This window comes from Hyperolius riggenbachi, chromosome 1, assembly GCF_040937935.1.
Source record: "Hyperolius riggenbachi isolate aHypRig1 chromosome 1, aHypRig1.pri, whole genome shotgun sequence".
NCBI lineage: Eukaryota > Metazoa > Chordata > Amphibia > Anura > Hyperoliidae > Hyperolius > Hyperolius riggenbachi.
This window is the reverse complement of record NC_090646.1, coordinates 342,944,251-342,960,978: the sequence shown is the minus strand read 5'-3', so window position 1 is coordinate 342,960,978 and position 16,728 is coordinate 342,944,251. Positions and strand designations below refer to the sequence as shown.

The 16,728-nt window shown below is 44.9% G+C and overlaps 1 protein-coding gene across 1 annotated transcript in view; it reads right to left on the bottom strand.

The window, feature by feature from the left end:
* CNN2 (calponin 2) overlaps positions 1-15,743 on the bottom strand; it is a 31,297-nt gene extending 15,554 nt beyond the window's left edge. The window contains exons 1-3 of the mRNA XM_068234032.1: positions 15,559-15,743; positions 3,357-3,478; positions 932-998 (exon numbers count right to left, since the gene is read on the bottom strand). Of these exons, the coding sequence (XP_068090133.1) occupies positions 932-998; positions 3,357-3,478; positions 15,559-15,618 (249 nt within the window). The 5' untranslated portion in view covers positions 15,619-15,743. The remainder of the gene's footprint in view (positions 1-931; positions 999-3,356; positions 3,479-15,558) is intronic.
* Between the last annotated feature and the right edge of the window lie 985 nt (positions 15,744-16,728).

The following is a 16,728-nucleotide window of genomic DNA, read 5'->3' as shown; positions in this document are numbered from 1 at the left end:
AGAATAAAGAATCTGCCAAAAAAAAACAGTTGCCGTGTCAGAGAGGTAAATTGGAGCAGGAGAACAGTTTGCTAAGGATTACCACTATTCAAAGCAAATATATTGCCGATTATCAGCATAGCACCAATAAACAGTGGATACAACAGTTGGTAGGCTCCTCTGGTCCAGGGGTCCCAGTGCAGTTGCTACTTTTGCATCCTGTGTTGCTACACTACTAGACAGCAAGCTGCAGTGCTGAGCCAGTTCCTATATGTTTAAAAATATGTACATTTAAGATCTTTCCTCTTGAAACAAACTAAACACTGTTAGGCCTGGAACCCACTGAAATCAGCAAACGCAACCGCTAGCGTTTTGTCTGAGCGGTTTGCAAGCGGATTCATGTGCGTTTTTGGTCATGTTTTGCAACATTGTATTTTTTTGCCCAGCGGGTGCATAGCGTTTTGCGTTTTGATCCTGATTGGTCCTGTGAATTATTTTTCATTTTGTGTGCTGAACCGCAAAACGCTAGCAAAACCGCTCAGTTTAGGTTTTGCTGAGCGTTTCCGCTAGCGGTTCAATACTTTACATTGAAGCGCTAACGCTCCCAAAATGCTGCACGTCCTGCGTTTGCGTTTCTGAGAAACGCAAACGCTCCTGTGGAAGTTGCCCCATCCATTAACATTAGCCCAGCGTTTTGGCAAACTGCTAGCGTATCGCAGTGCTGCCAAAAGCGCTCCTGTGGGTTCCAGCCCTTAAGTCAGGTGCTCATGATACCTAGGTGAAAGCCAGGAAACATCTTATGTGTGCATTAACTTACAAGGTATGGACTGCTACTGTATGCTCTGTGAGACCACAAATGCACAAATGTTTGAGAAGATCAAGACCACCGGCTATGAATTACAATTATACCGTATTTAAAAATGGAAAAAAAACATGCAATGCTATATCTTACCTGGTGCCAGTTTTGCTTGGAGACATTGATTTTTGGGATGGAGCGTGGGCTTAGCTTGTTCATGAGTCTACAGTGGTAATAAAAGAGACAAAACATTTGTTCTCGTTAGTGTAGAAACATTAACTACAATACAATAATACAATATTATAATTACGGTATATTCCACATTTTATAAGTGGCCATAGGCCACTTGCACTTGTTTGCCTTCTAGTCCAGGATCAAACAATATCCATAATCCGGGTGCGTGCCACAAGAGTTAGCAGTACTTTTAAACAGTGTAAATGCTGCAGTTCAATACATTTCACATAGTGTATTGGGGGGGGGGGGGGGGGGAGGGATGTTAGATTGGAAGCAGGATATTTGGGCTGAGGCGAATGGACTATTTGAGCACCCCTTAGGCAAACTATCAGCCTCATGCAGCATTTCTAACACAAACACTATACCTTGCAGCCTTCCTGCAAGAACCACCTTTAATCATTTTTTGCTACAGAGCAATTTTCACCTCCCATTCATTCGCTAATAACTTTAGCACTAATTATCACAATGAATTGATTTATATCTTGTTTTTTCAGCCACTAATTAGGCTTTCTTTGGGTGGTACACTTTTCAGAGAATTTTTTTTCTCTAAATGCATTTTCACAGGAATATTAATAAAAAAAAATGCATTATTTCTGTTTTCAGCCATTATAGCTTTAAAATAATACATGCTACCATAATTAAAACCTATGTATTTTATTTGCCCCTTTGTCTCGGTTATTACACCATTTATATTTTTGTCCCTATCACAACGTATGGCGCCAATATTTTATTTGGAAATAAAGGTGCATTTTTTCAGTTTTGCGTCCATAAGGAATTAGAGTATTAAGAAGGGAAAAAAAAAAAAAAAAAAAAAAAAAAAAAGGGTATTTGGCTTGAGGAATGCCCTATAAACTATATGAAAGGAACACAATTATGCAATGAGTAAAAGAAAAAAAAAAAAGAAAAAACACACAAGAAAAGGGAAGCGTCTTCAGCACACAAAAGAAGGAAGCTTCCCCAGTCTTCCTGCAGACCACCTTTGCGTTTCACACCATGGAAATAATGCCAACCTATGCATTTTTTTCAGACACCACATGTGTCTACTCATTTTTACATAAGCTACTGTGGAATACTGTAAACTGGTTTCCACAAACAAAAATGCATACAAAGTGCACGTTTTCCTTATTTGCAAGTCAAGTCATGTGTTATACATACTGGTATGGATGTATGCAATTAGTTTCACACCAGTCTGGATTTGGACACTGCATAAACTATGTATTTGGTATGTTTGTGTGCTTTAACCCTCCTGGCGGTCTATTAGAAACCGCCAGGGGGCAGCGCAGCACTATTTAATTTTTTTTTTTAAATCATGTAGCGAGCCTAGGGCGCGGCGAATCAGCGCGGAGCGGCGGCGATCGGAATGCACACGCAGCCAGCAAAGTGCTAGCTGCATGTTGCAAAAAACAAACAAAAACAAAACAAAAAAAAAAGTATGCAAATCAGCCCAGCAGGGCCTGAGAAATCCTCCTGCACGGGCTTACCGCCAGGGAGGTTAAACAACTTACAACAGTTTATACAATACATACTGTAACATGTAATTCACTGTACAGTACATTTTGTGCATGATTAAAACTGAATGTATGAAACATTTGTAAGCAAGAGAGCATCTGTATATGCATTTCCATTTACACTATTAAGATGCAACGCAGTGCTCATCACGCAATACACCCACTAAAAGCATAAAAACCCATAAAGCGTGGTGCCTAGCGAGAATTGCCAAACCCTCAGGTGACATTGTAGGGCCAACACTGTACAGTCACTTGCTAGCCTGCAGGCAAGCGATGCGTTCTGTTGCTTTGTGGGCGGCCAACAGGCCGGTGCACGAGTGAGGAAAACGATGCACTCTTCCATTGATCAACCAAATCGCTCCGCTAGAAGACCACCTTTTCCACACCAAATATGGCCAGTGTGTATGCTGCGCTAATTAAGATCCTTATTTATAGCACTGCTCAGTAAGAGGGAAGCTATTTTTGGCACCCTGGTCTAAAACTGAACATCTGAAGACACTCATATTGACCTGAAGAAGCAGAAAGACCTGTGAAACGCTTTGTCTGTTTTAAAAGTGCTTGAATAAATCTGACCTGATCTAAAACCCCTTTTTGTCTGGGTTGTTTTATCTGGAGAGGTAGGATACCCAATTTTTATAATCTATTATTTTCATACAATCTGACAATCATAATTTGGGCACCTCCAGCCCCCATCAATCGATCTGCCAGGCTCCTGGCCGAGTTTATCTACTGTGTGTACAAGGCTTGAGATGAGTAGCCCAGGTTCATACTTGACACCGATGTGACTGATGTGGGGCATTTTTCCATTGCACCCCTTGCTCTTGTACTTGTATACTTACTCGCACAATATGACACCATCTTTTAAGCCCTTCTGAAAATCTGGCCCAATGGACATTCCAGTAACCTCCTCAATCCATATCTTCAGCTCAGTCTCTTTCTGAGGATCATACTTTTGTGCCAGCTAGAAAAACAGAAGACTGTGTTAAAAAAAAAGAAAAAAAAAAAAAAAAAAAAAACACACTTCTTAAAATTGTGAAACTACTGACAAAGTGTACAAGCCAGCAATACTACACCTGTCTACACAGATGAATGCCAATAAAAGAAACATTTTCAGTACCTGTTTGGCGACACAAAAATGCATTGTTTGGCCCTGAATATACATGTACGCCTTTCAGGGAAAGGCCAATTTATCTATTTCTAGTAGGAGCACAGTGAAACAAAGACAAAACAAAGTCCCCACCCCAAGTTGCTTTTCCATACCGGTGCTCTAACAGATTGCAAGACTCCAGTTTGGGATGGGTGAAAGTGAGTAATTACCCCTTGGCAGTACTGTGTAACATTCATACAGGGTGTGACTATGTAGCAATGTCACTGCACTGATCATGAGACAACCATTCCCAACCCATTTTCAGTTATGAAACCAGCTACTTGATCTCAGCAAATGTAATCAGTCACGGGATCTTAAAAAAAAAAAAAAAAAAAAAAAACAATCAGAACATCAGGAACAAACTGGCAAAAACTCTGCCTGGCTTCTACAGCCACCAATATATACAACATTGCACAGTGCATGACATACTGCACCGTTAGCATGAGATGTGGATGCACAAGGCTGCCTGACAAATCCTATGCAATGCACGAGCATCTCTGCTTGGATGACGGAGCGGAGCTCTGTCATCAGTCTCCCAGCGGCGATTGCCGATAGGAGACTGTTAGACGCCATCTATTATTTACACAGTACAGGGCTGTGATCTATGGCAGCGCTGTACTGGGGACAGCCATGTGACACAGCTGTGCCCCTGGGAGGCAGGAGAGCAATCAGCTCTCATTGGCTGAAGCCTATGACAGCCGATCGCTGTCATAGGTTGGCTAGGGGAGGGAGGGAATGAGAAATAATAAAATAAAAATAAGAAATGTTATAAAAATAAACATTCAAATATTTGTAAAAAAAATAAACATTGGGGGAGTGATCACAGCCCACCAACAGAGAGCTCTGTTGGTGGGCAGAAAGGGGGGGGGGGGAGAAATTTCTTCTGTGTCGAGTTGTGCAGCCCTGCAGCGAGGCCTTACCTTAAAGCTGCAGTGGCCTATTTTGTAAAAAATGGCCTGGTCACTAGGGGGGGTTTAAAGAGACTCTGAAGCGAGAATAAATCTATCGCGACGCTAAACAAAAATTAGTTGAACTTACCTGGGGCTTCTAATGGTCCCCCGCAGACATCCTGTGCCCACGAAGCCACTCACCGATGCTCCGGCCCCGCCTCCAGTTCACTTCTGGAATCTCAGACTTTAAAGTCTGAAAACCACATGCGCCTGCGTTGCCATGTCCTCGATCCCGCTGATGTCACCAGGAGCGTACTGCGCAGACACAGACCGTCAGCGGGATCGAGGACATGGCAAGGCAGGCGCAGTGGTTTTCAGACTTAAAAGTCTGAGATTCCAGAAGTGAACTGGAGGCGGGGCCGGAGCATCGGTGAGTGGCTGCACGGGCACAGGATGTCTGCGGGGGACCATAAGAAGCCTCAAGTAAGTTCAACTTATTTTCCCTTCGACCCCCCTACAGTGTCCCTTTAAGCCCATGATCCTGAAGTGGTTAAGCCTGTGGTCCTTAAGTGGTTAATGTGCCCCACCAGTGCAAAGTGCACTATACATTACCGTTCCATGTCCACCTCTGGCTCTGGGCACCGTCCTTCATTCATATCACTCAAGCGTCCACGTGTACACCGGCAACACATTTCCTTTAATATAATCTTCATACGTGGCCCTTCCACACTATCTGTAATATTACACAACACCCCCATTTACCCCCCAGCACCCCCCACCCCCTTGCGATATCATGCACATCAAATCATATCCATGGTCAGCCAGTGAACATCACAGCCGAGAGAGCGAGAGAGAGAGAATATATTATGTGTACACACACACACACACACACACACACACACACACACACACACACACACAATCTGCAGGCTTTGATGTTCACTGGCTGACCATTGGTATTTATTTATAATTTTCCCCTGTAAGCCTGCATAACCACGCCCACCTCTAGCACAGTTAACCACTTGCCGACCGCACACTCATAACGTGCGTCGGCAAAGTGGCAGCTGCAGGACCAGCGACGCAGTACTGCGTCGCCAGCTGCAGCCTAATTAATCAGGAAGCAGCCGCTCGTACGAGCGGCTGCTTCCTGTCAAATCACGGCGGGGGGCTCCGTGAATAGCCTGCGGGCCGCCGATGGCGGCTTGCAGGCTAGATGTAAACACAAGCGGAAATAATCCGCTTTGTTTACATTTGTACGGCGCTGCTGCGCAGGCAGATCGTCGATCCCCGGCCAATCAGCGGCCGGGGATCGCCGCCATGTGACAGGGGACGTCCTGTCACTGGCTGCACAGGACGGATAGCCGTCCTGTGCAGCCCCGATCACCGGGGGAGGCAGCAGGTAGGAGAGGGAGGGGGGAATTTCGCCGCGGAGGGGGGCTTTGAGGTGCCCCCCCCCCCCGCCACCCACAGCAGGCAGGAGAGATCAGACCCCCCCAGCACATCATCCCCATAGGGGGGAAAAAAGGGGGGCAATCTGATCTCCCTGCCTGCACCCTGATCTGTGCTGGGGGCTGCAGAGCCCACCCAGCACAGATCAATCAAACCAGCGCTGGTCCTTAAGGGGGGGTAAAGGGTGGGTCCTCAAGTGGTTAAGCATATAAATGAGTGCATTGCACATGTTCAGAGTTTTGGTAGCTAGTGAAAGGTAAGGTGTTTTTAATTTCCTTTTTTTCCCATTTAGTTGACTCTTGGGTTTTTGGTTTAGTTCCCACTAGACTGCTTATAAAAACTGGCATTTTGCATGGTAGAGTAGGACTCACCAGATCGGGGACACTTTGGTGCAGTTGGTGAGCTTAAGCACGGTAAAGCGTAACCAAGAGCCCCTGTCACTGTTTTCCTGTTGTGTGCTGCAGCCCCTCTGTAAGTGTTATATATATATATATATATATACACACACACACACACACACATATATATAAATCACAGCCTGCATATAAAAACTGATTCAGCTTCAGCCGTCAGTGAACTGTGCGCATACCTCTGCAGTGTTCTCCCCAGGCTCTTTTAGCCAGGTGCTCCAACGGGCTAGATTTGGTGACCACCCAGCTGTCATAGGCTCACCTCCTAATATGCTGTAAGCACAGTTGCCCTGCATTTTCAACTCGCCCCACCCGGCTACTTTTTCATGCCACCCGGCTACTATTTCATGCCACCCAGCTGGAAAAAAATTCTGGGGAGAACACTGCCTCTGTCTCAATAGACGTCTCTGCACAGCTCACAAACATGGCTCGGCAGTCGGCGGCCAGCGCTAATGGTCGCGCCTCTTACTCACTGAGCCAATCAAAGCGCGAGCTCGCCGGAAAGCGCGAGATCTCGTGTGCGGAGAAGCAGCGCATCCTGACTGCGGTGACAGGGACACAGCGTTATCAGCCGCGGGCAGTCATTTATTTTACTTGGGCACGCAAATCACCAGCCGGGCAGTAATTAAACTTACCCGGGCGCTCCGCCCGGCTGATTGATCCTGGGGAGAACACTGTAGTGTGTTAGTGCCTCTAAAGCACTAGGTAAAGGCTGTAATCATATAAAGCAGAATGCCTAAAGCTGCGTATATACACATTAAATGTTACCCTTAAAAAGTGTACCAGAGCCATAAAAAAAAAAAAAAAAAATTAAGATGTGATACTCACCCGCAGCATAAGCCTGAACCTCCCACGCATGCGCAGTAGACCCGGACTGATGCGACAGCTTACTACCGGGGCTGATCGCGGCTGAATGGCAGACCACGGGAGGACGGCGAGGGACTTAAGACAGGCGGGTGAGTAGCAAATATATATATATATATATATTTTTTTTTTTTTTACAGCTCTGGTTTACTTTAAACATGTCACCCTAAAGGCGTTTTTTACCCTAAGGCCTCTTTTACAGTGCAACGTTAAAGTCGCACGTTAGAAAATGTTTTAACGTGGACGAACGCACAGCAATACTAAGTCTGTGCAACATTCCCAGTGCACACGTTGTGTTGTGTGTAACGTGTAGCAATATTTAGAAGTGCTGCATGCTGTGCGTTTAGCAATAAATCTGCTGTGTTGTGTGTGTTGCACATGCTCAGTAATGTGTTTTTTTTAATGTAACGCATGCGCCGTTTTCATTCCATCACTGTGCGACAAAAACGGCGCACCAAACGCAGGGCTTAAGAATGTACTATAACGTCCAAATTATAGTCTTTCAATGCGTTGCATTAGGGGCACGTTATGCGACCTTTACGTCGCATCAAACGCAACGTCCCACAGTGAAAGAGGCCTAATGGACAAGGGCGATTTTCACCTTTCAGCGCTCATCCCTTTTATTTGCCAATAGCTTAATCACTACTAATCACAATGAAATGATCTATATCTAGTTTTTATCACCACCAATTGGGCTTTTTGGGGATGATATTGGTTTTCAGTAATTACTTTATGTTCTATGCATTTTAAACGGAAAAAAAAATCCCCTATAATTTTACTATAAACACTGCTACTGTGCATAAAACCCACACATTTTATCTGCCTATTTGTTCTGGTTATCACAAGATTTTAATTATGTCCCTAGTACAAAGTATGGTGACAATATATTATTTGGAAAGAAAAGGTGTTTTTTTTTCTCTGCTATTTTCACATGCACAGGAACGCGCACGAGCACAGCGACAGCAGTCTGACTTATGAAAACATCCTGGAGCCACTAAGAGGCTCTAGCAGGACGTTTTTATAAGTCAGCAGGTCATTAAGGGCTCTTTCACACTAGAGGCTGCGGTAGAAAAGGCTGAAACTCTGCCTTTTGCTTAACGCCAATACATATCGTTGTCAAAGCGTTTTACAGCTCATATGAAAACGTCTTTATTTTCTTTAAAAATAAGTTAGGTCAGCTGAAAACGCTGTTACGCCGCAGTTGGCGTTTTCCATTGACTATCATTGAAACGCGAAAAGCCAACTTCGGCTGTAAACAGCTTTGAAAAAGCTCCGGGGAGCTTCAAAACGCAACGCCCAAAAAAGCTGCTTTAGGCGTGAAAGGTAAAGTGAAAGTCTATGGACTTTTATTTTACCTTGGAAAATGCCCACTAGTCTCTGGTGTGAAAGAGCCCTAAACCCCCCCCCCCCCCCCAAAAAAAAAAAGTTATGGATACTTGCTCATTCTTTATGTTATCAGACTCTTGGTGACCCCTTATTGTGACCAGCCTCCCTTCCACCCTGCTGCCACTGTAAGGTCAACAGCTCTGACTGGTTTCCAGCCAGAGTGGGGCACATGCAATGTCCACTCCGGATTCCCTTGTGGATCACACTTCTAACGGCTGTGCAGAGCGTCCTGAGCATGCCCAGTTTGGAGACATTAGTAACTGTGCATGCCCAGTACATACCTGGCGACGGCTGCTACACACAACCATTCAGGAGCACGCGATAAAAGACTAAATATGTCTCGTATAGAAAAAGGACATTCTCAAAAGACTTTACTCAACCTCCTGTCATTGTACAACAAACGGAAGCGTGCTATGCTGCAACTAGACTGTACGTGTCAATAACTTCCACAGTGAGCTAGCAAGGTATTGTTCTCTCCAACATTCCTTACACACAAACAATGTAAAATGGTATGATGGAAATGCACTGACAAGTGGAAACTGCTTTTACTAAGAAGATATAACTTATTTTGGACAATTCAATCAAACAGGTCATTCTAAAATGAAAACGGTTTTAATTAAAATATACCAAACTAAGGGCCTGATGAGGTTTAGCGACTTGGGAAGGGGGGCGGCCACATGTCATAAGTCACGCCAGGACATTTTACAGGTTGCCTCACGGAGATAGCACTGGCATATGGCGACTGGGCACTCGGGAGTCACTGCTGCACTCTGCATGTGGCGGGGGCACTCGGGGAGGGGGGTGTCATATTAAAGCGGACCTGAACTCAGAACTTTACTCTATGCTCTAAAAGATACACAACAGCACTTTTTGCAGAAAAACTTCTTTTGGTTGAAGCTGATACAAATCTGGAAATTAATCTGCATTGTTTCCCCTTCCTGCTTTCTTGGAAGCAGAAATATTAACATCCTGTGCTTTCAAATGAGCTTATCTGCCTTGGCAGTCAGGAGACATAGGTGAGAAATCAAATTACAACTTGTGAATAGACAGAAATGGCAGAGAATTGCACAGGCTAAACACTCTAAATACATACAGGCTGCATTTCTATCAGTATTTTTTATAATATTACAGTTTCGTACAAACATATAAGGCTTACAGGGAGTATTGTGGAGAGTATAGCTTCTGTAATTCACACACACACACACACACACACACACACACACACACACACCTTATACTCGAGTCAATAATTTTTCCCTTTCAGTTAAAAATTGGGGGGGGGGGGGGGGGTCGGCTTATATTCGAGTATATACAGTATGTATTTTTATTTTAAAAAATCTCTTCTCCTGTCAAAATTGAATTTGCATATTTGAGTAGCCATTTCCCCACCTGTATTGATTACGTAACCCCTTAAAGGAGTAATCAGGCAAATGACATGAAAGCTGATTTACGTACCTGGGGCATTCTCCAGCCCCTTGCAGGTGACTGTCCCACGTTGTAACCTCCGCTCCCCGCCGATGTCCTACTCTCAGCCGCCAGCCCGGGGTCCCCACACGGTGTCTCGCCAGGCGTGTTCTACTGCGCCTGAACAAGCGCCGCTGTCAATCAAGGCCACGCTGTCCGCCTGCGCAGTATGTCGCGTACAACGTGGGCTTGACTGACAGCGGCGCAGTAAGGACAACCTCGAGGTCATCCTCTGCACCATGCAGGGATCCCGGGCCGGCGGCTACGAACGTAGCTGTCAGCGTGGGACAGACAGCTGCAAGGGGCTGGAGAAAGCCCCAAGTAAATTGGCTTGCATGTCATTTGCCTGATGACTCCTTTAAAGTGAACCGAGCACCTTTTTTTCCACTCAGGACATTTCTATAGCACATGAAAAATGTATGCCGACTATCTGTTTCATTATTAAAATAAACTTTAATTTTACCTTGTATTTTACATTCAAAGTTGTTAAATTGGCCTGTTTGAGCAGATCTGCCGACCGTCCCCATCCGCAGAAAGTTCAGTAACCTCTAATTGTTTTATTGCGCTAATTACCAAGAGGTAAACCATGCCTTTCATCAGCAAAGAGGGTGAATAATTAGGAGTGTGTTTTCAAAGCATGGCTTTGAAAACACACTCCTAATTATTCACCCTCTTTGCTGATGAAAGGCATGGTTTATCTCTTGGTAATTAGCGCAATAAATCAATTAGAGGTTACTGAACTTTCTGCGGATGGGGACGGTCGGCAGATCTGCTCAAACAGGCCAATTTAACAACTTTGAATGTAAAATACAAGGTAAAATTAAAGTTTATTTTAATAATGAAACAGATAGTCGGCATACATTTTTTCATGTGCTATAGAAATGTCCTGAGTGAAAAAAAGGTGCTCGGTTCACTTTAAGGTAGCCATACATCTAGCGATTTTGGTGCCGTCGACTTAGCAATTTACTTGGCAATCAAGAGTGTGGTTGATCGAAAGTCAATCGGCTAATGGCCTGCACATCACAAGCAATATCCTATGCAATTCACCTTCACTAATCGATCTGACCTATGTTGTGCCTGAATGCAAAATTCGATTCTGTGTCAATCAAAAGATGTGAGCAGTAGCAGATTTCTGTTTGTTCAACTGATATTTTCCATCCTGCTTAATCGTCTAGGTTGGTTGATTTCGCATGATATACATGATGATATCTGCCAGTTTTCCTCAGTCGGCATACTCGAACACACTCAAGTCAATAAAATGATCAGTTGGAATGGCTGATCATACTGCCAAGTCACTAGCTGTATGGCTACCTTTAACATGAGACAGAAACCACAAATGAATGACATTGCCTGAAAGATTATTCCAATGATAACATGAGAATAGTAGACAAAGGCTGAAACTCTTCATGCTTCATGAAGCATTAAGATACCAGCTCAGAACAATTTCAGAAACCATGTTATCAGCTTGCAACACAATGGCTGCCACACACATTGCATTTAAACAAAGGTTTTCTATGGTCGTGTTATTTGCCATGTTTGTATTCATCTTTGATGGTAAAACACAACAAAGAGTAAAGAAGGTCAGGCATGATCTTCATACATACATTACACAATATCTGAGATGATTGTACAGAATCGTTTTGGCCAAGAATCTAGTGTGTACAGCTGCAACCTGATGCAGTCAACATACTAGATCCGTAAACCACAATGGATCCATAAGAGCATGGTTCTTCCACTTACTCCAAAAGCCACTTTCTCATGCACTGCAGATCATCCCTCCTCTCTATCCATTGAACAGGACACACTGCTCAGCTATAGACAATCATCATATCTGAACAGAGACATTACAGTTTTGTGCATGCATTCAGGGCTTTTAGGCTTATTTCAACACTGACATGTTTCATCTGACAATATAATTGGTACGGTCACACAGGTGCATTGCACTACGACAGAATTCATCAGAATAATGCGAGGCATGATGTACATTACCGGACAATGTGTGCATGTACAGTAGCACTGAAGCATACTTTTCATGTACTGTATGCATTGCATCATGCGTGTAACAATGCAACTTTTCCCTCCGTTGCAATCCTGTTTTTGCAGGATGTGCAGGATCCCTGTGTGAAGCTAGCATAAAGCTGTATAGACATCTCCGATAACTGTCGTCCATCTAGAATTGGGCAATGATGAACACATACTTTGAGCTGTATTATGGGCGAGTTGGCCATAATATAAAGCAAGATGGTGTCAAGCATTTAAGGCCTCATTTACACAGCCATTTACTAGTGCTGTTTTGCCACCTCTGAGCTATTCATGTGTAAAGCCAATGTGTGAAAACACAGGAGAGTAGTTAAAATAAATCTGAAGTGAGGAAACTTATTTCAGGTTTGATACTTACCTATGAAGAGAGAGAGCTCTGGCTTCCTGTTCCTCCCTGCTACCAGTCATATCTGCACCATCCACTAATACATTTCCTTCATCTCCTAGCGTTTCATAAGTACTCGCCTCCCTGAGTATTTCCGGAGGCTTCCCAGAGACTCCTAAGGCTTCATTTGGCCTAGCAGGTGGAAGAAGTTTAACAGGGACGGCACAGGAATGAAGGCCAGCACAGAGGGACTATAGTTTAGCTCTATAGTTTCCAGAGCCTTCTGGCACTACTCTACTAGAGGTGACCCAGCGGGAAACCTCATAGGGAACAATTTTCCAATCACAGCACCGTCTAGAACATGAGGTGCTGTAATTGGTTGAATAGTGTGGGCACAATTATTACAACCTAACCAAAACCTAAAGGATCTAGAGGGTGCTGTCTTACAAAACCGTTGAAATAGCAACCAATCAAGTTAGCAGAATTTCCTTATGAGGTTTCCCGCAGGGTCACCTCAAATAGACTAGCGCCAGCTTTCACACTTGTTAGGCAAGTATCAAACCTGAAATGAGATACCGCTAGGCCTGAACGATTTTAGGAAAAAAATTTGAATTGAGCGATTTCTGTCTGAAATTGCGATTTCGATTCGATGCACGGTTTCCTTCCAATCAAGCTTTGTTCCCCCTCTTTGCCTAGTTGTGCCCTCCTCTGTCTCTCTTTGTGCCCCCTTTGCCTCTTTATGCCTCCTCTGGGTCTCTCTCTTGCCCCCTTTGTGTCTCTGTGCCCGCTCTTTCTCTCTGTGTACCTCTGTGCCTCCTCTGTCCCCCAAGCTGCATCAGTTCTGGACATAGCTTCTAATGCATGGAATGCTTCCTGTATGTCATGTGACATACAGGAACCCGGAGTTTTGCCAAGCACACTTCTTCAAACTTCCCCCATGTGAAAATGACGTGATCGCGATAATTGCCGCTTTGACGATTCCGAAATTGTGATCTTGGTGATCACGATTTCGATTTAAATTCGATTTATCTTTCAGGCCTAGATACCGCACTTCAAGTTCACTTTAAAACACTTAAGCAGGGAGCACACTTATTTGAATTGCAAGCACTTTACCACATAGCGGAAAGTGGCATGCACAAAAATCACATAATTTTAAGTGTACCTGAGACGAGAACCGTCTTAGGTACCATATTTACCTGGGGCTTCCTTAAAAGGGTTTCTGTGGATTATTAAAACAACAAAAACTGACACTTACCTGGGGCTTCTATCGGCCCCCTGCAGCTGTCATGTCCCGCACCGTCCTCCTACGATCCTCCATTCCCTGCGGCTGTCCTGGTCCACTTAGACGTCTGAATCAACTGCGGCTGTGCACATGCTCACTCCTGCTGCGTCTCCAGGAGCTTACTGCGCACTACGAGAAAACCTTGTACCGCGTCTGTGCTGTAAGCTCCCGGAGACACGAGCAGGAGCGAGCATTATTTGTCTAATTAGATGAAGAATTGACCGGTGCCAGGGGAACGGAAGATCGTAGGAGGACGGCTTGGGACATGTCAGCTACAGGTGGCCAATAGAAGCCCCAGGTAAGTGTCAGGTTTTTGTTTTGTTTTTTTAATTATCCACAGAACCCCCTTAAGGCCGCTATTCCCTTGTCTCCCCGGGTGGCTCCAGCCTGAATGAATGGCCAAGTCACGCATGTGCGTCCTGCTCCCCCATCGCATTCCAATGGCTGGGAGCAATTTGCACAGTCACGGAACGCTCCCAGGGACAGGAGTGCGCCGGGCATGCGTGATGAAGCGCGACTAGGCCTGGCTTTCGGGCTGAATTGCAAGGGACTGGAGCCACCCAGGGAGATGGCGAGCGGCCTTAAAGTATGTGTCTAAGAAGAAGAAAGAAAGAAGGGGAAAAAAAAAAATTTAAAAAAAAGGGGGGGATCCACTTACCTGGGGTTTCCTCCAGCCCGTGGCAGCCGTCCTGTGCCCTCGCCGCAGCTCCAGAGGCTCCCTGTCTTCTCTGCTGCAGAACCAGAGCTCGCCAGGTCGGGTTCCGGGTCGACGTCTTCTGCGCTCCACCGCGCGGGTCACGTGGTCCAGCCGACGTCATCAGGACGGTACTGCGCAGGCGTGGACCACGTGACCCGCGCGGTGGAGCGCAGATGACGCCAACCCGGAAAGGTTCCGGATGTTTCCTTTAAGGAAGCCCCAGTTAAGTATGGTACCTCAGATGCTTTATCGTCTCAGGTTCCCTTTAAGTCCGCACAAAAATCACATTGCTGTGCGTTTTCCAATGCTATTTTACGTGCATTCAGGAAAAACTAAATCCAAAATATGTCTTATACTGCATTTTAATGTTTTCTCTCCTTGAAAAAAAAGACAGATTATTAAAACTGCAAACATATGAAAAACAAAAAATGCAAACGCACCTCCATATGCATCCAAGCGCAGAAACAAACCTCCCTTTCAACACATGATTATCTAACAACCTTAAAAGTAGAGATGCAGCATCCAGGTAGTGGTAATTGTCATCAACCACATACATGTGTACAGGCTGTCAGGTAACTAACCACCCTCACCTCAATAGCCCATGCCTGGAAGGATAGAGGCCACATTCAAGTTTTCTATCCACCAAGTTTCACATTCATTTGTGCTGTACTTTTGATTGAACATCTGAAGCAAATGGGTACCTGCACGAAGTTCTATCCTTGCCTACATCTCTCACAGCTACAGGACTTTACCCAATCATTTCCCTGTAGGTAGAGGGATACAGAAGACCCCTCACTCAGTATGCTCAGGTTAGACGCTTCCCAGATAATATCTCACACGTATACACACCACCCAGTCAAGCTCCTCCTTGCCAAAATATACAGATCATTATATCCTGCCTAAATATAAAACATGAAGTTATACTAGAATTTCTTTATAGCTGAAGACGAGTTCTCCAAAGAGAAAGTTACCACGCAGCGTCAGACAAGGAAGTTCTACCTACTGTATGAAAGCTGCCTAGAAAGTGATGCCTGCTGAGGAACTATCCCAAAGTTCTGACCAACGCCCTCCAATCTTAGCATCTTACCCTGTTCTTCACTTCTGCGGACAGTCCATAGGACGGGCCTTTGTTAAACTGGGAGCTCATGCTGTCCTGTTCAGAGGAAGGCCTTCTGCAATGGCTTCTCCTCCCCTCAATCTCACTCTCCTCTCTCCGTCCGTTTGTCTGTCTGTCTCTCTGTCTGAGTCACTTTCCTGTGATTGAGTCAATGTCTGTATCACGGGCACGCCCTCTACTACCTCATTGGCTAACAATAAAAATCCCCATATATGGGCAAACACGTCGAATTCCTCTGGATTGGGTATTTCCTGCCAGTCCCAAAATATGAGCGAATTCCCCCAAAGCCTACCGCGTAGGAGCAGGTAGAGAGCAATGAGGCAGAGATACGCCCTGTGCGCAGGTACAGCTGCCTCTGCTCTGACTCAACAATGTTCCCTACTACAGTACTTCTGTGCTCCCGTAATGCAGAAATCCAACCTCAGTACGGCAGTCTCCCACGTTTGGAGATTCACCTGTATGAAATCCACGAGCTTCAATGGCATATTGTTTGCACAATGTTAAATTCAACTAAATGCCACAATACAAATTCAGCCTTCACCATCTGTTTTGATGTATACTTGTGCACAAAGGTTTAGTAGTGTCCTATTTACAAATGATTCGAGGTACAAATGTCTCATACATACAAAGTTGTTCTCATGTACAAAGTGTACTGCACTGTTTTTGTTATTTAAAAAAAAAAAAAATTCCCTACCACATTTTATTTCTCCCATCTTCCTCCAGGATGGCTGCTGCTGAGATATTGGCTATCATTCATAAAGCATTTCCGCATGCGGAAATGCTTAAAACAGCTGACTTTACCGACCACTTAGCAAAGTCAGCATTCATAAAGGCTCTTTCCGCATGAAAAAATGACACTACCGAGCAGAGTGATAAATCACCGCCTTGTGCGGTGATTATCGGAACAAATGTAGCAAAATGTTAATTCATGAAGATCACCGCAAGCGGTGTGAGGTCGGGAAGTACCGCTCCCTCTGATGTGGCGATAACAATGTAAGTGAATGGAGACACACAGACCTCCCAGGCAGCTGCAGCAGAGCGGAACACGGAGAAATGTATCAACTCGGCAGCTTCCGTGTCTCCGCCTGCCTACCGCCTGCCTACCGCCAGCTTAGTTCGGGGAATCTTCGCACTGCTACC